Source organism: Mus pahari, chromosome 7 (genome assembly GCF_900095145.1).
Source record: "Mus pahari chromosome 7, PAHARI_EIJ_v1.1, whole genome shotgun sequence".
Taxonomy (NCBI): Eukaryota; Metazoa; Chordata; class Mammalia; order Rodentia; family Muridae; genus Mus; species Mus pahari.
The window spans coordinates 111,603,922-111,629,956 of record NC_034596.1 but is presented as its reverse complement, the minus strand read 5'-3'; the positions used below and the strand labels follow the sequence as shown (position 1 = coordinate 111,629,956).

The 26,035-nt window shown below is 40.5% G+C and overlaps 1 protein-coding gene across 1 annotated transcript in view; it reads left to right on the top strand.

Moving 5' to 3' along the window:
* Nucleotides 1–26,035, top strand: part of Dnah11 (dynein axonemal heavy chain 11) — a 302,790-nt gene that overhangs the window by 110,285 nt on the left and 166,470 nt on the right. The window contains exons 32-40 of the mRNA XM_021201453.2: nt 3,383–3,543; nt 6,678–6,834; nt 7,242–7,387; nt 9,927–10,043; nt 16,063–16,201; nt 19,536–19,628; nt 21,216–21,410; nt 23,268–23,345; nt 25,817–25,949. Of these exons, the coding sequence (XP_021057112.1) occupies nt 3,383–3,543; nt 6,678–6,834; nt 7,242–7,387; nt 9,927–10,043; nt 16,063–16,201; nt 19,536–19,628; nt 21,216–21,410; nt 23,268–23,345; nt 25,817–25,949 (1,219 nt within the window). The remainder of the gene's footprint in view (nt 1–3,382; nt 3,544–6,677; nt 6,835–7,241; nt 7,388–9,926; nt 10,044–16,062; nt 16,202–19,535; nt 19,629–21,215; nt 21,411–23,267; nt 23,346–25,816; nt 25,950–26,035) is intronic.

Here is a 26,035-nt window from a genome sequence, read left to right as displayed (position 1 = left end):
TGCATTGCCTGCACAGACACACACACACGCGCACACACACACATAGACACACACACATAGAGACATACACACAGACAGAGACACACACCACACATATACATACCTACACACAAAATGTACACATACACAACATTTACTACACAAACACACACTACAGACACGTTCTATGCATGTATACACTATATATACACACACATCTATTGTACACATACTGCACACAGATACACTACATACACGTATATACTACCAACACTGACACACACATACTACATACACACAAACACATATATACATATATACTATTCACATATACTACACACACGCACACATACACTACATATTCACAAACTCATATATACCATGCACACACATATACTACACATACTTACACAAACATACACACTGAAGGCATACTCTATACATACATACACTATACATACACTACACACATGCACACACATCTACTGTACACATACTGCACACAAATACACTACACACATATATGCTACTGACACTGACACATACACAATACATACACACAAGCACATACATACATACATATATACTACTCACATGAATACACTGAATACACACAAACAGATACACATATATATACTACTCACACATATATTACACACACACACATCCGTCTCTGTGTACTGTTGTTCCATTTCCTCCTGAAGAAATCAATGTTGGTCATAATTCCAGAGTGCTTTGGCCAACACCTATTAGCACTGTTCATGGCTAAATAATATGTCTTGTTAAGAGGTTATTTTCTCATATTTTCACTAAATTGATGACTTTTTTAAACCACCTATATGTTTTAAACACCCACATATCTCTTAGGGGCTGGCAAGTATTTAACAAGAAAGGAAATGTTTTCAGTCCTCATTTCCTTAATTTTACTCTTACTTTCTAATGTTAGAAACATGCTTGTCTAATTCCTGAACAACATTGCTGGAAGGACCCTATACCAATTGCCACCACAGACTTTTTGATGGGAAGAAATGGTCCTGAAATGACAATTTCCTCTTTCAAAACAAAAATAAATAAAAATAAAACTCACACAAACACAAAAATGAAAAATCAAAACAAAGACCAATAAGACAAAAAGAAAAAAAAAAAGCCATAACAAAAACTCCACAGAAAAACCATGGAGTTTGTTTTGTGTTGGCAAAAAGAGAGAAAAAAGGTAGAGGTGAGTGGGTAGGAGGGTTGGGGAAGGTACTGGGAGGAGTTGAGAAGAATGTCTTTAGTTACTTTTCTATTGTTGTAAAGAGACACCATGACCAAGACAATTTAAGAGAAAGCATTTAATTAGGAACTGGCTTAGAGTTTCAAAGAGTCAGTTGATTATCATCAAGATGAGAAGCAGAGCCTGAGTAGGTAGGCTTGAGTCAACATCTTGGTCCCTAAGTGGGAGGGAGGGAGGGGGAAGGAGAGAGAGCCAGAAACAGAGAGGCAGAGACAGACACACAGAGAAAATATGAATGAGCTAACAGACACAGAAAAACAAATACTGATCTGGTGTTGGCTTTTGAAACCTCAAAGTCCCCAGTAACACACCTCCCCCACTATGCTGCATCTCCATTAATCTTTCTCCAAGTTGTTCCACCAATTTGGAACCAAACATTCTAATATATGAGCTCAAGAGGGAGAGCAGGGAAGGGGGAGGGTGGGGAGGGATGTGGGGAATGGGGAGGGGTGGGAGGATCAGTGTCATTCGAACGACCTCAGAGGGAAAGGAACATGATCAAAATATATTGTGTAAAAACAAATTTTAAATAAAAAGAGAGAGACAAGTACTAGACCTAGAAGGAACAAAAAAACAAAAAAACAGGTATCTCAACTACCAGAGTGAATTTTAAAAAGATGAAGAGGAAAAACAAACAAAAAACAAAACAAACAAAAAACAACTTCCTATTGAAATTAAAGCAAAATTTAAAATTTTATCTAAAGGATATAAACCTGTTAATCTTGTTTTTAAAAAATACAAATACAATGTTCCATATCAGTTTGAATGCTTGTAGCACAAAACACTCTATGTTACTTATTTCTCTATTGAAATCAAAGGGAATTTTAATTCTCTCATGGAAATAGAAGAAAGTGCCTTTTTCAGGATTGGAGATATGGCTCAGTTAGGAAGTATTTGCTGTGCAAGTGAGAAGACCTGATTTCATGTCCTGAAATCTACATGAAAAACCAGGTTTATGGCATGTGCTTGAAACTACAGCACAAGGTAGATACAGAAGCATCCTGGATGCTGGCTGCCAGCCCGCAAGACAGAGCATTGAATGCCACAATCCGTAGAAGCTCATTCTCAATAATAGAGTGGAAAACTATTGAGGTAGACACCTGATGATGTCAACCTCTGGCCACAAAGGCCCACACATGTACACACACACACACACACACACACACACATACACACACATGCTGTTTTACCTAAAGTTTAAACAACCCTTGATCTAGTTGATGAATAGAAGATAGTAAAGAACACTTTTAATTAATCTCAGATCAACCCTTGCAAAGCACCATTTACTGTTTTTTCTCAGTTTGGTAATGAGCTGTTGACATCTGATCTTTGAGTATGACCTTGCCCTTTCTTACATATTCATATTTTATTTGCAGTAGCATAAATCATTATATATTACAATATATTTATTTTAGAAAGTAGCTGTGCTTACCACTCAACTAAGCCACCAGTGCAGATAATGTATTATTTATTTTTAAACTAAACACTTTTCCTCAATTTTAATCTTCTATAATGTATGTCTATGTAGTGTTGATTCATACCTAGTCTTTGGAAAACTTAGGCAAGAGTTTTGATGACTTGAAGTGATTTCCAGGGATCTCTAGAGTCCCACAAACCCTGAAAGAGACAGAAATGGGTTTCAAACTAGAAAAGTGATAGATAAAATTGAGTAATATAGGAAAGAGTAACCTATAAAAACATCTTCATACAATCTGATAAAAGTGAAGTTAAAAGTACTATGAACACAGGAAAAAAGCATAGTTTATACTTCACTGTGCAGGAATTATGGGTTACGTGTGATTTTAATGCAGACAATGATTTTTTTATTGGATCTGTATAATAGGCACATAAAGATACAAAACTTACTACACTTTGGGTGATTCATGAAAGGTAAAAAAAAAGTTGCTTGAATGAACTGATGACATTTTGCACAAAAGACAATTTAAAGCAAAGACTTTTATGCACACCTATTTCTGATTAGTCACGCAGCTGAGATCTGCAACAGGGTGCAAGAGAGTTCCTCCTAGAGAATTTAGGAATGAGAGTCAGCAGAAGTGATGAGATTAACCAGCTTGTTGCCTCAGAACTATCGGGAACCGGTGTGTTAAGACTGTGCAATGATTGTAGGTTGTCAGCCCCTATGCTTTTACCTGGCTGTCTCAACTCCGACACGAGTGGGAGGATTCGAGGAAACACTGCGTTGTTAATATTTGTGACGCCCACTTCCAGTACTTCTACGAATACTTGGGAAACAGTCCACGGCTGGTGATCACTCCTCTCACTGACAGGTAACAAACATAGCTTCCCACAGAGGAGAGAACCAAGCCCCAGTGTTCTTTTGTGTAGATGGAGAGGCATAAGAATGAGAGAAGAGGCTGAGGGGAACGGAGGGACCTGCTAGGAAGCAATAATGAAAGCAGAATGGAAAGTGACTATGCAAGACACCAAGTGTTAACTTGAGAGACAAGAGGAAGAAAATTGAATTAAGAGAGACAGAATTACAGAAGTCATGAAATCATAACAAATGGAGAAGGGATGTGTGGATTAATGTGGCTTAAGGAAGCCTTGTTGCACCTGAGGCCTTTGTCCACTATCTCTGTAATCATCATCCCCTCTGTCCTCCTTTTGGAAGTGCAGGCGTAGGGAGGACAGCCTATGATGACTGCCATTTTCCTGCATACAGTGATGAGAGAGAAACTAAGATTCATTAAAGGAGTTGTCAAGTATGTATGAAGAGCTGTGCTAAGAACTGTCCCCAGTGTCTTTGCTGTCACAGTGATCAAGTTCCTGTTGAGTGTGGTGTTCAAGTAGGTGAGGATGAGAGAAATGGCAGGTATTTATTTTAGGGCGCATTGCTTGCTATAATAGAAGCACAATAGAGTGATTTGTCAAAAAGGAGGGAATCATCTAATCAATTCGGATTAAGTTTCCCTGTCTGAAATGCTTGGGTCCAGAAATATTTCCAATTCAGGATATTTTTGGATTTTGAAATGTTTGCATAGACTCTCCAAGTTGAGCATCCATAATCTCAAAATGAAATTTTCAAGTGCTTAAAAAGCATGTTTTAGAGCATTTCAGACTTTGGATTAAAATCTTTGTAGGCTAAGAAGACCTTTGAGCTAAGACCCAAGTATAGAATCAGCTGCACCCAGATTCTAGGGTAGAAATGTACAGACATAGTTAAGTATTGAAGTTCCAAGGTAGGCAGGAGCTTGGCTGAGTTAAAGGACAGGAAGACAGCCAAAGTGGTCTAAGAAAATCGTAGGGCCAGCCAAATTATTACTGCCAAAAAGCTCATTGCTATTTCATGATCCACAAACTGGATACATAGAATGTTACAGAGGTAAAGATGTCTCCTGGATATGAATTCTTTTATTAGAATTCTAGCTCCTTTTAATTATGTGGTATGAGAAATCACACTTAATCTTTGACATTTAGGAAGTGGGGAATCCTACCTCAGTGTTTCTCACTATGTCCTATGACTGAAGTATAAACAGATTGTAAGATATCTATGTGGCTGTGGTACCTGGAGACTGGCAGGATTTCCTCTCTAGGGCAGGTATTGGTTGTGTACATGTTAATAACACAAGTTCATCACTTATATATTATACAACTTCTAGAACTGTCTAAATCAGTTCTCCTTAACTTTACCTTCACTTGGTCATTTAAGTACAATGAAAAAGAATTGAACGTCGTAGCTTGACATAATTACCTAAAAGTAGTCACAGATACTGTGTGCATACCACTATGAAGAGAGGAGGGGAAGAGAGGTGGAAGTACAGGAGAAAAGAAGGGAAAATGTAAATTATTCCAATGTGTAAAATTGGTTGCTTCATAAATTGTGAATTGAAACCTCTCTGTGTGCTTCATTTGGAAGTTTAAGAAGTGCATGTTCTCGTGGTAGAACAGTTGGAAAGCATTTTCATTCAATGGTGCATTTCATTTCCCTTTCACCAATGGCTTACCTGTGAATTGTTGTAAGCGTCAGAATGCCCTCCATGCATCCATTGTCTCATTTGACATTTGATGCAGCATCTCTTTGGAAATTAGGTGGGGCTGATGTTGACTCCCCTTACGTCAGCATGTTCAGAGACAGGCTGGCCAGCTTACCACTGACAGACTGGTACTGCCTGCAGTGGTTATAGTAGTGAAGATGTTGCTGGTTAAGGTGTCATTAAAAACAAAACAAAACAAAACAAAAACCTAAAATTCAATGTCTTAAGCTGATGTCTCACTGTAGTAAGTCTAGAGGTGAGCATGCCCAATCATTGCCAACGGAGTATGGCTTCCCCAGTTGCTACAGTCAGTAGAAAGGGAGACCAAAGGAAATGTCCTCAAGCAGGTGTCCTAGAAATGCCATTTTTGCATACACTACATTGTTTAGGCCTCCTACTGTGGACAAGCAGAGAGGACATGTTCTACAAAGAGGGCTCAGTTCCTGGTATAAAAGTCTTTCTTTCTCCATTTTGCTGTGAAATGTTCTTCAACCTGCATCTGATGGAAGGGCTGTCGCCCGTTTTCTGTGTATTTCTATTGGCATGGCACTTTGAACTCTTCAGAGCTTTCCCCCTGTGCTTTCTTCATGCAGCCTCACAGAAAGCTCACTTTGTAGATAAGAGGCCTCAGGGTGCAAGGCCAGAAGGCTTCAGGCTGATATCTGATGATCTACAGAATAGATCTTAGGTCTTAGTCCCTGGTCTCCCAACTCTAGGCATGACTGTCACTCTCTGTGCTAACACAGAAATAACACAGAGACCCCAGGAAAAGATCACCAGCTGCTTGAGGAACTTAATACTTGCTACTGGTTGCTCCTTTTGCAGATATTAATTTCTATCCTTTGGATGAGACTTTTAGTCTCAGAACCTCTGGTCTCTCCCTACCCAAATAAGTATCATGGTCTAAATGCATGTGCAACACATTCTAAATAAATTCCTAAAGTGCATTGACTGCAGTATTTCAGTCAGTATAGTAGTATGCACTTGCAATCACCTGTATTGAAGTAGGCATTTATTTTTGCTCACATACACATGCACATTCAACTCTTAGTGTATTTGTTACAGAACAATTTAATGCAGTCATATTTAACTTATCATCACCCAAGACCTCTTCCCCCTTGCTAGTCTGTCCTTTCCCAGTTTGAGGTATTGTCTGCCATATTAATAATATCTTCACCTAGAAGTATGAGATATTCAATCACATCACAAATAAAGATACTTGTATCTCCGCCCTTAGGAGATCAGTGTGTAAATAAAATAGCACGCTCTTTTCTACTTGTTTTAAATGGCCAACCTAGAAGGTTGACTCACATTTGCTGTGAACAAGTCCAAAGCTCACAGTTGGTTTTTGCTTCTATGGTCTTCTAGGCCTTGGGTGTCATGAAAGGGCAGGCTCAACCACAGTGTTTGTGTTTTGTTGTATGAAGGTGTTACATCACTTTAACTCAATCACTTCATCTGACCATGAGCGGAGCTCCAGCCGGCCCAGCTGGAACAGGGAAAACGGAAACCACCAAAGACCTTGGCCGTGCCCTAGGCATGATGGTTTATGTATTCAACTGCTCAGAGCAAATGGACTACAGGGTAAGTTATTAAATGCATAAACTATGTTCCAGCCACATGAATCCTACTTGGAGAGAGCCATGTACCTTGTCTGAAATGCTCAGAGCCATGAAGTGCTTCTCACTTCTGAATTTTTCAGGTTTTTCTATATTTTCATCTTCGTGGTAGTGTAGGCCTGCAGTCCAAGTCTGACCATGCAATTCATTTGTATTACATGTACATCTACTGCAGCTTAAGGTGACTTTACTCAGTAGGTTTAGTCATTTTGTGAAGGAAAATTTAACAACATGGAGATTCTTCCATGTGTGATGTCATGTGGTACCCAGTACTCTGGATTCTGGAGCACTTTGATTTTTAAGATCAGGGCTGTCCCACCTGTTATTGTCCCAAACCCTCAGTTCCACTCTGATTATATCATCTCCTTGTAGTCCATAGGGAACATCTATAAAGGACTGGTGCAGACGGGAGCATGGGGCTGCTTTGATGAGTTCAACCGCATCGCTGTGGAGGTTCTCTCCGTGGTGGCGGTGCAGGTGAAGATGATTCACGACGCCATCAGGAACAGGAGAAGGAGGTGGGCCTGCGGCTGCCTGGCTGGCTTGCTTGCTTGCTTGCTTGCTTCCTTTCTTCCTTCCTTGGTTCTTTTTACCCACCCACCCCCTCGCACGGAACAATCAGAAGATAACCTTACCTTCTCAGAATTTTGTAACTCATCTCTGTCATGTTAAATGGATAAAATAACTGTGAGTAGTAATGCTGAATAACCCGCCATCTATCTCTACTTGTAGCTTTATGTTGAAGTCCGTGAAGAGGCTGCACTATCCATCTTTCTTGGCCTTCTGGCAAGTCTCAAGGAGTTTGCTTCACTCAAGGCATAGGACACCCCATTCCTCACACTGTCTCTTTCCAGGTTTCCTCTCATCTGGAAAGTACAGGGCCTCCCTTCCAGAGCCCCGTGTTGATTGATGGAAAGGGTTTGGAAAGCCTGGATCTCTCAGGCTCATGCTTGCAGGCCTTCCCCCTCCACCTTCTTCTCCCATTTTGACTTTATCCAGCTCCCAAGCTTCATCTCTATGCTATAATGCCCAGGCACCTACAGGTCTTCTCCCTTTATCGTTCAGACTTCTGGAAATGGCTGAATATGGCAACTCAAGAATCCAGTTGAAGTCTCCCAAACCTCTGTCATTTAACACACCCAAGTCAAGGTGCTGGACCTTCCATCTCTACCCGCTTTGTTGGGGTCCCCTCCCGATGAGCAACTGGGGGCAACACCATCCCAGATGTATCTGGAATGTAAACTCTTTGTCCTGTGGCACCTTATTTCAAAAGCAAAGCGTTTGGAGTTCGATGACTAAAACTGCAGAATAAGCATGATACACCATGTGAATGTAGTTCTCTTGGTGGCCTCCCTCCACGAATACAGCTGGGCTTAGCCAGCCTGTTCATCTCTCCCATGTTTAGGGTATTTTGCTCAGCTACCTCTCTTGTGCGTGAGAACACTTCCAGTCTGCTCACTGATAAAGAATTCCTACCCCAATCCCTTTCTCAGAGCTGTGCATTTGTTCTAGAAGTTTCCAGTTTGTCAGAGAAGTATGTTTCCACCTTTTAGGAAACTTCTCAGGGTCCTAACACCAGCTTCCAACATCCAGATGCCTGCTGCCTTTCCCACCCCACTTCTGGTTCTATCTCAGTGAAGTTTTAGTTTTTCAGTTTGATACCAGCCATATTTGACTTTTACTTGGAATCCCATTATCTGAGGAAACCCTAAAGTCATCTGAGGCCGTCCTTTGTCATGCAGACTTATGTAATGGAGTCAGAAGTGATTTGAAAATTCCCAGGCATACTTGGTGGTGCCTCTGCCTGCATTTTGAGACCTCTTTCTTCTTCCTTCTTCCTGTTCATAAACAGGCTGCAAGTCTCCTTCATGGTCTTACGAGTTGATTAAAATCTCCTTACCCTGCAGGTTCTAAACAATAGAGCTAAGCTGAGTCCACCTGTTAGAGGCTCCTCTTTCTGCTTGGAGGCCCTGCCCATCATTTCTATGAATGCTGGGAGAGAGATACTTAGACCCTGGTCACACTCCTGGCCTCTGTGAGCTAAGCTTGCCTACCTTCCCTTACTTGACATTTTGGAAAATCCTGATATCTCCATTTTAACCTGAACCATTAAAATAATCACGCGTTGTTAGCTACCTAGTGCCTAAATCCCCAAGAAAGCCTGGGTATCTCTGTCTCTGCTCTCCTTCCTCTGAGACACTACTTCAGCCTTACCCTTCCTTCAAGAGATCTTTCTGAGATCACCTTACATTTTGTTGGCTTGGCCCTGTCTAAAAGCTTACTTTGCTTGTTACCATTTTATTACCTTGGTCTTCAAAGGTCTAACTGGGCACGCATAATTTCTTTCTGAAAGTCGTTGTTTCTTCCTAGCCTTGGCGTGGTGAAGATAGCAGTATTCATAGCTAATATCTGTTGGGTATTTACTATGCCCTGGGTATTGTGTTGTTCACCATTATTTCATATTCTTTCAAATCCTCACCAGTAGGTAGGATTATTCTCCCTTTTTATTAAATGAGGAAATTGAACAAAGAGGATAACTGTCATGCCTAATGTGTGACATTGATGGCTCTGTACTCTGAACCCAGCAGAGCCCACTGGCCTGCTGTCCTGACCACCAGGCAGTCCTACCTTTCAGAGATGCTTAGTAGAGATTTACTGAATAACAGGCAGGCAGGTGAAACTGGACAGGGAGTCATTCTTCCTGCTCCTTTGAGCATGGATACTCTCTGTGCAGTGCTCCATTCAAGGAACTGAAGGCAAAACTGTCATCACCTTTCATTAAATGTTAAGCAGTCAGCTAGTTCTCCATTCTTCCATTTTAGGCTGTGGGAAGGGGGAAAAAGCTTCCCATATTGTGATTCTAGACGGGAAGAGGGGTGTTTTTAATAAATATTCTTCAAAACATTCGAAATGTGTGTGCTTATGAATCTTAAAGAAAATCACCCAGGACAAACAGCTCTTTAATACACATTTGCATTTTGCAGCGGCTTGCATTTGTCAGTGTGCATTCATGTTCAGTGAACACATTTAATTCCATCAACGTTCTCTTTATGGTAGATTTGTATTTCTTGGAGAGACTATCCCGCTGAAGCCATCGGTTGGAATATTTATCACTCTGAACCCAGGATATGCTGGTCGAACCGAATTACCAGAAAATCTCAAAGCACTGTTCAGGCAAGTGCTTCTCTCGCAGCTCACATATGGTACACTTATGCCACCTAACGTTGGCTTGCTCTGACCATGCCATTTATTTTACCAGAGAATTTAATTTCCTATGGAAAAGTTATCTCTTTGAGATCGCTTTATAGAGATAATTTTCCTCATGATCTTTATAGAGATAATTTTCTCCATAATAGACTCACCCCTTGTGTATTGAAACCAGCACTCAAATTAGTATGTAAAAGTTATATGGTAATTCCAAGTGTTTAATATTAGCTTTTTCATTGCTGTTTTATTGTAAACAGAACTTTCATGAGTTATAAAGCATTTGGTAAATGCAGACATGTATAAAGAGAAGTTATTTGCCAACTAGACATGATATAGTTTTTCTAGTTTATTCTGTAATTTATATTTTAGAGAATTAAAATATATGAGGCATGGTTTTATTTAGTTTTATTCTTGTAATATTGTTTGTACATACTTTACCGTATTATTGAAAATCTTTGGAAATATCATTTACCACATCTCCAAAATCATCCTCCTTATGGCTCATCTACAATTTCTTTATCACCTTGTGTGGTGTGGCAGGCTTATTTTTGTTTTCTGGTTTCTGGTTATTTTTGTTTCTGATACTAAACTAGCAAGATATAAACATTTATTCTTATTAAAGTTACTTTTGTTTCAGAATAGTGTCTTTGGGTGTATGCGTATATGTGCTCAGATGTATGTGTGCATATGAAAGCCAGAGGTGTCTTCCTCAAATTCTCCTCCTCACTCTTTGAGGCAAGATCTCTCACTGACACTGGAAGTCACCCATGCAGCTGGCAAGCCTCTGGGATCCTCCTGTCTCCACCTCCCATGCACTAGAATTGCAAGTGTGTGCTACTGCAGCTTTTACATGGGTGGTGAAGAATAACTGAACTCACGTCCTCAAGACATTACTAAAGCTTGTGTGGCAAATCCTTTAGTAACTGAGCTCTTCCCCCAACCACAGAATAAAATCTTAGATGTAAAATTACCAAACATTCAGCCAATATATACACCACAAGCAGCCTGCATAGGAAGACCTGCAGGTGCATCTTCTGTACCCATCATGACTGTTAGCTTTTCTATTATGTCATCCAGGTGTAATCTGGTGCACTGGCATGCTCCCATCAAGTGAGCAGCTATTGGAACATCACAAACATTCAGATTGAGAAGACAGCACCTAAACTTTCAGGAGGCCCCTTGTGCCAGTTGGAAACTAATCCTTCTATCACACACAACTCTCTGTGATTAAGGATTACATATATCTTTTCTGGAATTCCTATCAATTTCAACTTTCTAAACTGTGAGCCATGACCCCCTAGGGGCTCAAGTGACTAATTGTGGAACCAGGAAAAATTGGCAACAGTTTCTGAACGTGTGAGAACAAGAATTTATTCAGAATATAATGTGTAACGAATTGGAGATGCATTTCTGTGATCTTCGCTGCAATCTTAGTTCTGAACATATAGCATGTTGTCACAGCACAACAATAACCAATGCTACCCAAGACACCTTGGCTTAGATTCGACACTATTCTGACATATGAATTGTAGAACTTTAATGTATGTACATAGATAACTGCACTTGTAAAGACATGACTTCATTACAGAAAAGGAAGGCTCCGCTACACATACACCATTATTCCTCAACATGTATCAAAATGTTTGGATTATATTTTATTTTGATTTTGGATCCTGGGGGTTACTAGCTAGCCAGCCTAGCCTAACTTTGCTAGTCCCAGAAGAGTGAAAGAAAAGTGGGGGAGGGGTGTAAAGAGTGCCTCAGGAATGACATCAGAGGTTTTTTGGCCTCCACACACATTGACATATGTTGCCCATGCAAGTGTGTACTCACATGTAAAAATAAGTTCATATATTTTAATAGTATGTGAGTTAGCTTTTATATTTAATAAGTTGTTCTATGAATACCAAAGAATTGTTGTAATGTTGGTTTCTTTATTACTTACCATCAGTGAATAGTTGACGTATACACCTGGTCTATATACATGTAGACCAGGATCATATACAATTCCCTAAGGCAGAAGGGGAGTTTGGGTGTGATGAGCCTATAGTTTCCTTTCTGCTCTCTGGCATCATTATCTAAACATTTTGGATTAACTAAACATCTGAGATTAGTCCAAGCTTATGGGTTGACCAGGAGTTTGTTCTTTTAATCACTGAGCATTTTCCTGTACAGATATATTGCATACCCTTTATCCATTCACCAGTTGATATACTCGATCCCAATCTGTACCCTTTGTGAATAAACCTGCTATGAACATTGTGAAAATTTCTGCATGAACACATTTTTGTTGCTTCTAGGGGTATATCTAAGATTGGTCATGTGGCAAATGCATGTTTTACTTAGAAAAAATGTGAAACATTGCAAAAGGTCATTGACTCCTTTTAAACTTTCACCATTAGTGAGTGAGAATTCCATTGCTTTATGTTGTTAAATATCTAACAATGTTAGCAATGCTGACATTCTGATATTATTTGGTAGGTTTTAGCTGATTTAATTGAGCCATTGTAGTGTGTCATTATGAGTTTACTTTAATATTTCCATTAAGGCTCATGGTCTTGAGTAATTTTTCATGTGTTTATTGGCCATTCCCAGAGAGAGAAAGAGTTTTGCGGTGTGTGTGTGTGTGTGTGTGTATGTGTGTGTATAATGCTGTATTGTGTATACAGTTCCTTTATTAGATAACACACAATATGAAACTTTTCTTTTATGGCTTTCCTTTTTGCAATTTTGATGATACCCATCAAAGATAAAAGTTTTGAATATCATGCAATATTTACCAATTATCTTGTTTTTTTAATATTCTAGTTACGGAAGCTTACTTAGCCAAAGCTTGGAGTTTTTCAACTGTGTTTTCCTCAGCAGATTTTGTTGTTTACAGATTTTTAGATGTTTTCTGTTATTCTGTTGATTTACTGAACTATAGCAATTGTCTTTCTAATGATAAACAGTCCTTCAATCTTATGTTCTTGGCATAAAAGGAGGCCTTGTTTTTACATATTTGCTGAATACAGTATGCTGTGATTTGATTAGATATTTTTAAAAATCTTTACTACAGCGCATACTGGTCTGTGTGTTTTCTGTAACCTGTTTGATTTTTGCACCAGAGAAATGCTGCCATCATGTGTCCTGCTTCTAACACTTTACGTGGGACTGGTACTATTTATTGCTAAAGTATTTGGTAGAATTAATCAGCAAAGGTGTCTGGACCAATAATTTTCTTCATGGGAATCTTTTGAGGAATGAATTTCTTTAATAGACAGGATGTTATTGAGATTTTGTTTCTCTTTAGCTTGTTTTGGTGAGCTACATCTTTTATGGAAGGTATCCCGTTGTCTGGATTAGCAAGTGTTTTAGCATGTATTGTTCCTGGCATTATCTGTAAGGACACCCTGAACTTCACACATGGTAGCAATAATTTGTATTGCTCAACCTCCTCTTGGTCTCTGAGGATAATCTAAAAGCTTAACAGTTGATTTTCAGGAGGTCTTTAGGAGTAACAGTGCGTCTTTTAACTACTTAGCATGCCTTCAAAAGAATTAAATGTCTCTTTATATACATTATAAGAATATTTATAGTTTTTAGTGAGAATTCCTCTAATTCTTTTAAGCCTAAAATATGTTCATCCATCCATTTTTATACTTAATTCATAATTCTTTTATATTTTATTCTAATTTTATGCTATCACTTCTCAAATGTAATTCACAAAATGAAAGCTTCAGTATGTAATACAGAATGAGTATTTAATTCTGTTCCCTAATGTTCATCCAACCTTCTAACATCTTATCTTGAATGTTTCTCCTCTTCCTAATAACAGCTTCCTCTAGCAAAGTCTGCTCATTTCCTTCAGCCAGAGCATACTGCCACCCCAGTGGTGAATGTAATAGCTGCAAAGCACACTTGTCTGTGCAGCGTTTTCAACGTTTCCGACACAATTTACCTCATGGACATCTTTCATTTGGGCTGTAAAGTTTTAAATCCTTTTGACATTCCATAAATTTCATTTGATAAACTACCTGCAGCATCGTTTATATTTTGATGCTAGTCATGGTGTCAGGAACATTTTGAGTGTTGGCTGTAATTGTTTCTAAATTTCCCCACCTACCAAGAACAGTGGGCTCTATGGTACATACTGAAACTTCCAGGGACACCCATCAGCCTGCACCTCTGTAAAGGCAGACATGAAAAATATTCACCTTTTGTTAAAATTAAGTGAGAGGGGGAGGAAGGAGCACCCTGTGTGGTATGAAGTAAGTGCACAGTAAATGCTAGTGTTTGCAGGCTGCAGAGTGTGGCCCAGTATTCTGAGTATGGTGCTTAGCATGCACTGGGCCAAGGGATCAGGTCCCAGCACATAAAAGGCAGATCACATTCTGTAGGAAGGAGAAGGGAGGGACCAAGAGAGGATGGTGGGAAAGGAGGAGAAAGACAGAAGATTGTTTATGTTTTTCTTATCTGCAGGATTCAGATTTAAATATATGTAAATACTCGGAGGACATGAGAACAGGTTGTGTTCAGGAGGAGGGGCCAGAGAGGGGGAGTAGTAATAGAAGTCTGAATGAGAAATGTACAAAGACGTGTGTGCACGAAAATGATACAATTAAACCTATTGTTTTGTATACTAACTAAAAAAAAGTATTTATTATGTACACTGATGTAATGATAGCTAATATGGCAACCCCTTTCTCTGCTTTCCATTCTTCCATTGCACAATGAACAATAAATACAAAAATAATCCAGATGCCGGGTTAGAGCAAGGCTTCAGTCCCCTATGCCCAAAGACCCATAGGGAGTGTCCAGGGTGAAAAAAAATCAAATGTGTGTAAAGTAGCATATAACTGTACTCACAGAAACAGGTAAATGTTTTGGGGTGCACAGTCTTAACAATCTAAAGCATACAGCTTGTTTATTCATTTGCCTGTGGTTCATTTGTACCAGGTTTCAGTGGAAAGTTTTCAGGTCTGGCTATTTCTGGCTCCAGTCTTTGAGTGGGAACTTTTTTAAATCCTCCCGTATGTAAAGAGGAAATTGAAGCTCCATTTTTCTAAATTTTCATCTAAAAAGCCCCTCTTGGTGAACCCTAGTAGCATTGTGCAAGAGATAACTTCTATACCCTCAAAATATTTTAACATATTTAGGGTTTTGCTTAATTTTTTATTTTAAGTGTATGAATATTTTGCCTGCATGTATTTGTGTCCCATGTGCATGCCTGGTGCCCCTAGAGCTAGAGTCATTGGTGCTTGTGAGCCACATGGACACTGGGCACCGACCTGGGGCTCGGCTAGAGCGTCCCTCAACCCCACGTGTACACTTTTGAAGGTGACAGTCAGGCATTCATGAACTCTTTGAGCTGCCCATTAAGCACAACTACCTTCGAAAACTAAAATACATCATATTTTGTTAAATTAATCAGAACAAAACTCACAACTCCCTCATTGTTTTGTACTGCCTTGTGCCTTGGAGGTTGTATGCCTGGCGGTTGTGGAAACCAACCGCAGAGCAAGGCGCTATTCTCCAGAGATCAATGGACGCTGTGTTCCGGGAGTATGTTTTACCTTTACTAGAACACTTCAGTCTTACTGTGCCTGTCATTCTAGTGAGAACACGAAGTTAAAAGCCTGGAGTAACTGTGAAGTAGAGCACAGAACTTGAAGCTCTGACTTAAACACCAGCTCCACCAAACAAGCAAAGACCAAACCCCACCAACACAGAGGGAAGTTAATGTATTGTAACAACTCTGCATTTTCTTTAAACTTGCCACCCACCCCCTTCCCAGGTGTCTACCATTTCTGCTGTCTCACCACCTCCCGGAGTCCAGCGGAAGTGTTTTAGTTGAACTGAAGGGTTTTGTTAGCAGTGATTGACAGAGGCCATTATGTCCTGCGTAGGAGTAGTGAGAATGTTCCTACATTGAACCTGATTGAAGCAATGCGTAAGTATGACCTTACCATAATATTTAAAATGAGAGCTCATATTTATACTGTAGACCCTGTGCCATGGTGGCCCCGGACACTGAGCTGATCTGTGAAATCATGTTGGTGGCGGAAGGGTTTGTGGATGCACGCTCATTGGCCCGGAAGTTCATTTCCTTGTACACACTCTGTGAGGAGCTGCTGTCCAAGCAGGTGAGAAGTCTTTGGATATTATTTGGTTTTATATCGCGTTTAAGTAGATATTTTGAAATGTGGACATTGAATAATTTAACATTCAAATGACACAGATATTTGGAAGGATTTCATATTTTCTATGGGATTTTCAAATTACATGCTTTCCAAATCTTAATTTTTCCTGAAATTAAGTTTCAGACATCTTAGTGTGCTTATAAGTATCTTACTTATACTCCGCATGGCTTTTTATCAACGAGTTATGGGATTTTCTCTGAGCATCGTTGATGCTATAGTTATAAAGGAGATTTCATGCTGCCTTTATTTCTTGTAGTGGAAAAGGCAGAAGGGGTCACAAGGTGAGTGAAGTTGATTCTGGAAAACATTCTGGAAATGTTGGCCTGCCTCATCCGTTGCTAATCCCTTTTTTGAAACTGTGTGGGACTTTGTTTATTAATCCTAGTGTCCGGTCTTCTTTACTGGGCTTCTGGCAAGTCTGTGAAGTTGCTGATGTGCCACAAACAAGTGTGTGTTCTGCTTTGGTCATCTTAAGTTTAGCTCCCCGCTAGGCTTTGGACTTTCGGTGGTGTCTCACTGGTTCCCCTGACATTAGCCTGTGACTGTTATGTAACGGGGCTGTTAGCCCACAGATACTTGTTCGATCCAGTGTATTTATCTTAACTCACCCACTCTGAGAGTGAGGCATGGAATCAGGGATAGGGACATCCTGTCATCTCAGGGGTAGTCATTTGGGAAGGAAGCTGTAATGTTTAATAACACGGGGAAATACTGTTCCACAATGTCATGTGCAAAAAAATTTTTAAAAAAGCTTCACTGGGTTTGACCTCAGCTGTAGATGTGTTTTCTATACACAAAATGACTGGAAACACATAATTTTTGACAGTTGTCTCTGAGGAGTAAAATTATTGGTATTTTTATTTTCTTTTATAATCTGAAATCTCCTTTAAAGTTCCATTTAAATTTTATAATAAAAAATCCACTTTCATGAAAAATGAAATTTTGAGTGTGTCTGTTACAGTAGTAATATTGTAAACATCTAGTGAGACCATCTACTGTATTCAGGTAGTGTGTTTGTTGATGTCAGTGGCAGAGTTGTAAGAGACAAACCGGATGAAACGGGCGGGCCAAATAAAGAACTTGGAGGTTCAGTTGCATGAAGTAAAAATTGGAAGAAAGTAGAGAAGGAAAATATCATCAGAGGTCTCAAGGAGGGAAGAGGCCTGTGTTTACATAGAATAGGTAGCATTTATTTTCTGTTTTGTTTTGTTTTCAGATAACGTCTTACCCTACCCCATGCTAACCACAGACACCTGGAAATCCTCCTTCCTCAGTCTCCTGAGTATTGCAATTGCAGGTTTATGCTGCCTCAACCAGCTGCATGTGTTGTGTTTTAAAAATCTCCTCACACAGCTACATATGCTGTGTTTTAAAATCACTCAAGATTACTAGTTGGGTAGTTATAGCCCTGTTGATGGGTGTGGAAGTTCATGAAATAACCAAGTCCTGAGCTGAGTGGTGGTAGGAGCTGGTGAGAGCTGAGCTCTAGCCTTACTTTATCTAGGACACTTGGAGCCAAATTCAAGAGGAAAGTAGGGTGCTAGGCATCAGGCAGGAAGAGAAGAGGTCTTGTACTGAGTGCATGGAAAAAGGAAACCTGTCAGGAAAGGAGAGCTCAGTACAAGCACAACTCAGAGACATCTCTGAGAGCAGAGAGGATTGTTAAGAATCAGAAGTGTTCCTGAACAAAGGAATAAAGCTGGAGAGAGTAGAAACCCAAGAATGCTTTTTCTAGGATTAGAATTTATTGGATAAACCAGGAAAAGCAGTGAGGATTCAGAAGTCATCACAACATTTCAGTATTAAGGGGTTCTCTATGAACAGAATCTGCAGCTTCTGCCACTTCCTCTCCTTTAGCATCACTTCTGCAAGGACCTGACCACGACCCCGTCATCCTCTGTGCCCTGCAGATGTGTCGGTTCTTGCTTTTATCTTCCTTCTTCAGCCCTAGTCTGCTTTTGTACTTGTGACTTACAGATGATCTCTACCATGACCAGTGATAAAAAATAATTCTCCTGCCAAGACTTTTCATGAGTCCACCCGGGTATGTGTAGCCCCCAAACTCCCACAGATACACACCTGAACAAAAATGTTCTCCATGCACCCCTTACCTTTATTATCGGCATGGCACATGGGTGTTTCTACTTCTGTTATACTTCTCTTCTTTTATTGCCAACAGAAACAGTAGCCAAGACCTAATTTGGTTTTATTATCCACAAATGGATGAAATGGCATATTCATGTATTTATCATTTCAGTGTTCACAAAGCATTCATTCCCACATGAACAACTTTACCCACGCATCCATCTGTGAAGTAGATGGCTACTCTGTCTGCATCTCTACAGCTGCTGAGGCTTGGAGGAGAGGTGACCTGCCTGTAGGCACGGCTGAGAAATATTTAGGAGAATTGTTGCCATGAGGATGGTAGATAGGGGGACAGGAAAGAGAATGTCAGGCAGCCCATATCAGTTGTTTTGAGGCCAAGACTGGTGGTGAACATGTTTAATCCCAGCAGAGGCACTATCTTTGTAAGTTCAAGGCCAGCCTGGTCTCTGTAGAAAATTTCAGGATAGCCAGGGATACATAGTGAGACCCTGTTTCAGAGTCAGTCACTTTTGAATTCAACTCATGGAATATATGTTCACTGAGCACCTTGCTGTAAGCCAGGCTCAGGAACTCCACAGACTGAAATAGACAGGAACTGCCTCCACCTTCCAGAAGTCCAGGGCCAATGGGATTCATTGGGAATGATGTACAAGTCTCAGGGAGATGCTGGCTCATAGTAGAATTTTGTAATTTTTATTGTATTTAATGTTATCACTAAGGCAGAGTTGTCTAAGTGACTGAAAGAATAGGTGAATAGATATAAATGGCTGTGATGTAGATAATAAAGGTAAGGGCTACATGTATGAAGGTTAGTACATAAAGGGAGGGGAACCTGGACCAGTCAAGGTCTAAGCCATTTGCTTGATTGAAGAAGAGAAGCTGAGGCGAGAGATGGGGACTTGAGCAAAAGCTGCAGTGAGATGCTATAGAAAGAGTCTAGAAAATGGCCGAAGGAAGTCAGACACACGCCCCACGGACAAGATCTATAAAATTATTTTGCTTCCAGAATTAATTGTTGTAAATCTTAAAAAATGTGTGTGTGTGTGTGTGTGTGTGTGTGTGTGTGTATGTGTGTGTGTCTATCTGAACTCTTTTGGTTTCTAGCTTTTACTTCTGGATTGAAGATCTCATTCAGTGTCTGAGAAAGACGTGCCTGTGCTTTTATTTTTAGGATCACTATGACTGGGGACTTCGTGCTATTAAGTCTGTCTTGGTGGTAGCTGGCTCCCTGAAACGAGGAGATAAAAATAGACCCGAAGATCAGGTACTGCAGTGCTAAATGATGTTGCAGAGTGAGTAGCTAAATGGCTTCAGACAGACGGAAGTATGTACCTGGCTGGGGAGGTATATATATGACTCCATCTATTAAAACATCTGTCCTTAATGCATTTCTTGTAAATGGTCACAAGTGTTCCTGACTACAGAGATGGTGATCTGGGAAAGGAAAATGTAATTTTATATAAGTGGTTTTGAGATATCAACCATAAAAAGTATTTTGTCAGCTCTAATAGAATATTTTAGTCATCACTGCTTGATCTTCTTTGAGAAATGTGTAAGAACCCCAGTTAATAAAGTTGGGATATTCATCCTGAAAAGCCAGTGAGCTCAGGTCAACCCAGGGGGCACAGAACACCCACTGCTTGGAGTGGGCCCCAAGAGGAGAGGTTAACTTCGTGAGATACATGGCGGTTGTGAGGCCACTGGGACGAGTTCTGCTCTCCTCCAGGGATTGTAATGGTGACACAGCAGACATTCTCTTTGCTTAAGAAGAAACAAGAGACAGGATAGCACAACTATACACGTATGCATATGATGTATCTTGAAATGTAGGGTAAAACTAGATCTATCTAGATTTTTTTTTTTTTTTTTACGGTAAGGGACACTATTTGTCTTAAATTTGCTGATACATCTCTTCTTGGTCTCTGCTCAGGGTTAGCCAACATTTTCTTTGCTCCTTTATTCTGCCCAGTATTCAGTGAAGACGGAACGTGTAGCTCTCTGTATAACTTACTTTGATGTTTGAGTTAACTGCTTTTAAAGCCTAGCACCCACTTTAGTTTCTAGTCAGTGTAAAATGAAAGCCCAAATTAAAAGTATCATCCTGCGATTGCAGAGAGCTTCAAGAAATGTGATTTGGTAGACTGGTTCAACCCAGAATCTGAGTTTGATGAAGGCAAGAGATGGGTGCAGAGGTGTTCTAAAGACCAGAGCAGCTCCCAGGCAAGAAGCAGGCCTCATGGCTCATCTCATTCTGAGACCACGTGTGGTCACCTTGCATGCTCCACTAACCTGAAAGCATTTGCCTCCCTGTGGACAGAGAACAGTGTTCTCATATCAGATTTAGATGTGAAGGTTAGGAATGTGTTGCTGTGGGCCTGGAGAGTGAGCTCAGCAGTTAGCAGCATATTCTGCTCTTCCAGAGGACCTGAGTTTGGTTTCTATCACCCAGATTGGGCAGCTCACATATGCCTATGTCTCCAGCTCCAGGATCTTCTGCCTTCTGTGGGGACACACACGCACACACACACACACACACACTCACACGATAAATAAAAACAAATCCTTTTTAAAATGTGTATTTATTAGGTATTTATTAGACTTTGAAAAGTTACACTGATTTTAGATGGTACACAATGTAAAATTATACATGCACACACACACACATATATGCATATATATATCATATTAACACATGTTTCAATACAGTATGTATCATGTAATGCTTATATCTGGTTAAGCATCTATCAAACATCAATCATTTGTGATTAAAACCACTTTTAAAATTCTTACTTATAGTGTTTGAATGCACTGTGTCATCTTTAGATTCAGTGTCTTCTGTCTTCTTTCCTAGGTGCTCATGAGGGCATTGAGGGACTTTAATCTGCCTAAAATTGTAACTGATGATGTCCCAGTGTTCCTGGGCCTGGTTAGCGACCTGTTTCCAGCCCTGGATGTGCCTCGGCAGAGGAAACCACACTTTGAACAGATGGTCAAGCAGTCTACCCTGGAACTTCGCCTGCAGCCCGAGGAGAGCTTCATCCTCAAAGTAAAAGACATATCACTGTTGATGGCAGGTGGGGGGGGGGATTGGTAGTTCAAGCAACTTTCCAAGTGTTATTTATCCAAAACATTAACTATATTACATGACTCTAGTATGATCTTATCAAAAGCTTTCAAGCATTTTATAGGCTCGCCAGCTAAGGACCATCTAAGTAAATGCTTTGATACCTCGTCTCTATCATGGAGGACTTCAAAACGTAGAAATGGCTGCCATGACTCTAAATGTAACCATACTTTTAGCTAATTATAAAACTTCTGGGCAACATGAGCCAACATTGTATTATGTTCTCTCTTCTCCAGTCCATGGATAGTGAAAGTAAAAATCATCAGTTACTTTTGTTGGGGGAGGCATATCAGTTCTGAGGAAGGCACTGTCTAACACATACAAAGACAATGCTGCATTGGGGTCAATGAATTCATGGTCAACAATGCATGAAAAGTGTGTGTTTCAGATAGTTTATGTGATGTGCGCCATCACTCCCCCATAGGCAATGATTGCTATACATCATTTCTGCTCAAAACTCTGTAAAAAGAGTCATTGATTTTTGTAAGTAACTCCCCCTGCCATATATCAAGTGTCATATAAAGTTATCAAATAGGGACTGCTGAGGTGTCTCAGTGAGTGAGAGGGCTTGCTGCACAAGCATGAGGACAAGAGAACCTGGATTTGAACTTCCCAATCCATGTGAAGCCATGTGCAGCTGGATGTGCTTCTTACCTCAGTGTAGAGACAGATGATTGAGGCACCTCATTGTTCTTTAGACAGTAAGGTAAAGAAGGAGAGAGCAGGGCACTCAGCATTAACCTTGGGCCTCCACACATAATACACATGCATGCTGTACAAGTGATGCTAATGATGCTGATGATTATGATGATGGTGACGAGGACAGTGACAATAACAGTGGTGATGACAGTGACAGTGGTGACGACAATGATGACAGTGATGATGACAATGATGGTGATGGTGACAATGACAGTGCTGATGACAATACAGTGGTGGTGATGATGATGATGATGTTGACAGTGACAATGATAGAGATGATGACAATGGTAATTATGATGGCCGTGACAACAGTGATGATGATGATGACAATGATGCTGTAATGACAATGGCAATGGTGGTGGTGATGATGACAGTGATGATAGAGATGATGATGAGGAGGAGGATGACAAGGGCAATGGTGGTGATGATGATGACAATGATGAGACAATGACAGTGATGATGGCCATGACAATAGTAATGATGATTACAATGATGATAGAGATGATGATGATGACAAGGACAATGGTAGTGATGTTGATGACAATGATGGAGGTGATGACAATGGTGATGACAATGACAATGGTGATAATGATGACAAAGATTACAGTGATGATGACAATGGAGATGATAATGATAATGACAACAGAGATGATGACAATGGTGATAACAATGACAGCGATGATAGAGATGACAATGATGATGATGATAATGGTGACAATGACAGTGATGATGATAATGACAGTGATGATAATGATGACCTTGGTGATGATGATGTCATTGGACAATGACAATGGACATGATAATGACGACAAAGATGATGACAATGGTAATGATGTCCATGACAATGGCAGTGATGATGAAGATGACAATGTGATGATGATGACGATGACAACGACAACGTATTACTCTCATGTCTGCTTTTTATGTGGGGAATCTACAAGAAGCTATGTTGTGGGCTTAGTCTGTTTTTCCATATGACCATGGGATCAGAGTAGGGTTGTAAGAGAGAGCTAAAGTGAATGAGCTGTCTTTTGGTCACTCAGTCATGAAAGGGCCTGAGTGACAGCTGTCTGTGTGCAGGTTGTCCAGCTTGAGGAGCTACTGGCTGTGCGACATTCTGTCTTTGTGGTTGGAAACGCAGGCACAGGAAAGAGTAAGGTAGGTGAACTCATGTTATAACTTTTAGCCTTGGAGGAATCTTTTCTGGAGGGCACAATTTTCAGTGTTGCTTAGGGGTCCCTTTGATGAAGCTGCAATAATGTTGAGCGAGAGTCTGAAATCTACAGCTGCCATTTGATCATGTGACACTGTTCCTTTCATATCAAGTGGAGGTGAAAAAGACCATTGTTTGCATGCTCCATTTCATAGACAAACACACACATACTAGACCACGTATGTGCACCATGCCACATACCACACCACATACACACACACACTATACATACACAACACCACACATATCACACACACAGAGACCACACCACATGGCATATCACACACACACCATGCCACATAGTAATACCACAAATATCACACATATCCATACACCACATATATACCACACACACAATATAAAACTACACATATCACACACACACCAGACCACCCACACACCCATACAGATCACACCACACTGTACTGCATATCACACACCACACCAAATACACACCACACACACACTACACCACATCACACCACACATACAAAAACACCATGCCATACACATACAGGGGGGGGGGGATAAATAATAGGGACAAGGAGAATTTGGCCAGCATATTCAGGCTTGCACCTGCATGCTCACCCCTGGCCTCTTTCACCAAGGGTGAGAATGTTCAGAGTGAACGAGCCATCTGACTTGCAGGATTTGATGAGCACTGCCCACCTTTATCAAAACTACCTCCTTGCCTCTTTGGGGCCGTCTTAAAGTCTCCTTCCCATACCATTAAGAAAACAAGTGCAGATATTTTCCTTCATTACTCCTTTAGAGATTGAGCCTTCCTTGGCCTCAAAATAAAGCTTGAAAAGAAAGAGATAGCAACACCCACATTTCTGAGGTCCCTATTATGTGCTGGGCTTGCATTGTATGGTTTTCTCTGCTGTGATGGGTAGCTCTAGGTATTATTAAGCCCCATTTTTAGTTCACTGCTTGCTTCTGCTTGGCCTTCCTGACTGTCCTGGCAACACTCTTATTTTCTTGGTTGGCAGACGGTATTTGCAGAGCTGTGTGCCTTCCCATTCAGGATGCTTGGGTATAAACACACTTGGTGGCCAACATCTAAAAATAATCGGAATGGCATATGAGTTCTGGAGTGTGGCTGTGCACAGGACTTGCCAGTCCTCAGAGCTGAACCCAAAGGGAAACAGTTGCCCAGGGAGGCGCTGGGTGGAGATTTTTTTTTTCTAGTGAAAAATGTAATCATTGCAACATTAAAGTAGATTACTGATAGACCTATAATTACTTTGTTAGTATAACTTTCAGATGTAGGCCATGGTTCATGGAAGGATAAAATTAAATTCTAAAATTTCTGGGAGATTAATGGTTTCCAAATATATAAGCTGCGTATTTCCTGAGGTGTTTCATTTCTTTCCTTTAGTCTTCACCTAGTCAGCATATGCTTAGGTTGATGTGAGCAGGACCGTGTTATTTACACACTCAGCACTGTAAAGTAGTTGGCACTTTTAAAAATCAGCCCTTTGCAACTCCTAGGATTGGGGAGGATGATACAGATTGAAAACAATCTTGGCTTTCAGGGGAGAGTAAACAGCCAGGGCAGATATGTGGGTCAGTTAAGTAGATACATACATAGTGAGTCCCAACTCTGATGTTGTCTTCCTCCAGCTTCTTTTGTTGAAACTAGCCTCCAAGCACCAGTGACACTATACACTGAGTATTTGCTTAGATGCACACCATCCAGGGTACGGACACATGTAGTGCAGTACCCCTAGGCTCTGCCTACTAGATGCTCAGCAGCCATAGCTCTAGTCTCTCCAACTGAAGACCACATCTTGTGAATGTTCAGTCACTGCTGTCAGTGGGTCTTGGAGACTGCCTAGGCAAGCATTGTCACCTTGGAGTCTTAGAAATGCACACTACACTACAGGTCCTCCCTCTGCCTACTGAGTGAGAAGCTCTGGGAGGGCTTCAGCAGTCATGGTGACAGCCTCCAGGCAATTCTGAGTTGGGCTACAAAATACTAGCCGAGTTACCTCATACACCGGAATTCTTATACACTTTATACACTGTATGCATAGTTAAAGATCTTAAACTCATTCAATGTACATATACAGATCTCAAACTCACTCTGTATATACAGATCTCAAACTCAAACTCACACTGTGTTCATGCAGATCTCAAACTCACTCTGTACATAGCTAAAGATTTCGCTGATAAGGCAGCTTTCTCCAGTCTGAATGCCTCTGGCAGTCAGGTGAGTGGATCCTGTCATCATCCTAAGCGTCTGTGGCATTGAAACAAGATGAGGAAACGGGCAACTATTTTTTTTTTTTCTGCTTTCTGCATCACTCTAGATTCGGGATATCCAGGAGCACATGATAGGTTAGGAGAATTTGTTATTTTCCACTGTCCATTTGGCCAACTTTACATTGTTTTCTTGGCTTGCTTTTATCAGATTTTGAGAACGCTGAACAGAACATATGTTAACATGAAACAGAAGCCCGTTTGGAGTGACTTAAACCCCAAGGCTGTGACAACAGATGAACTCTTTGGTTTCATACATCATGCTACCCGAGAATGGAAAGATGGCAAGTACTCTCTTTTGAAGTACTGAAAATCTCTCTCTCTCTCTCTCTCTCTCTCTCTCTCTCTCTCTCTCTCTCTCTCTCTCTCT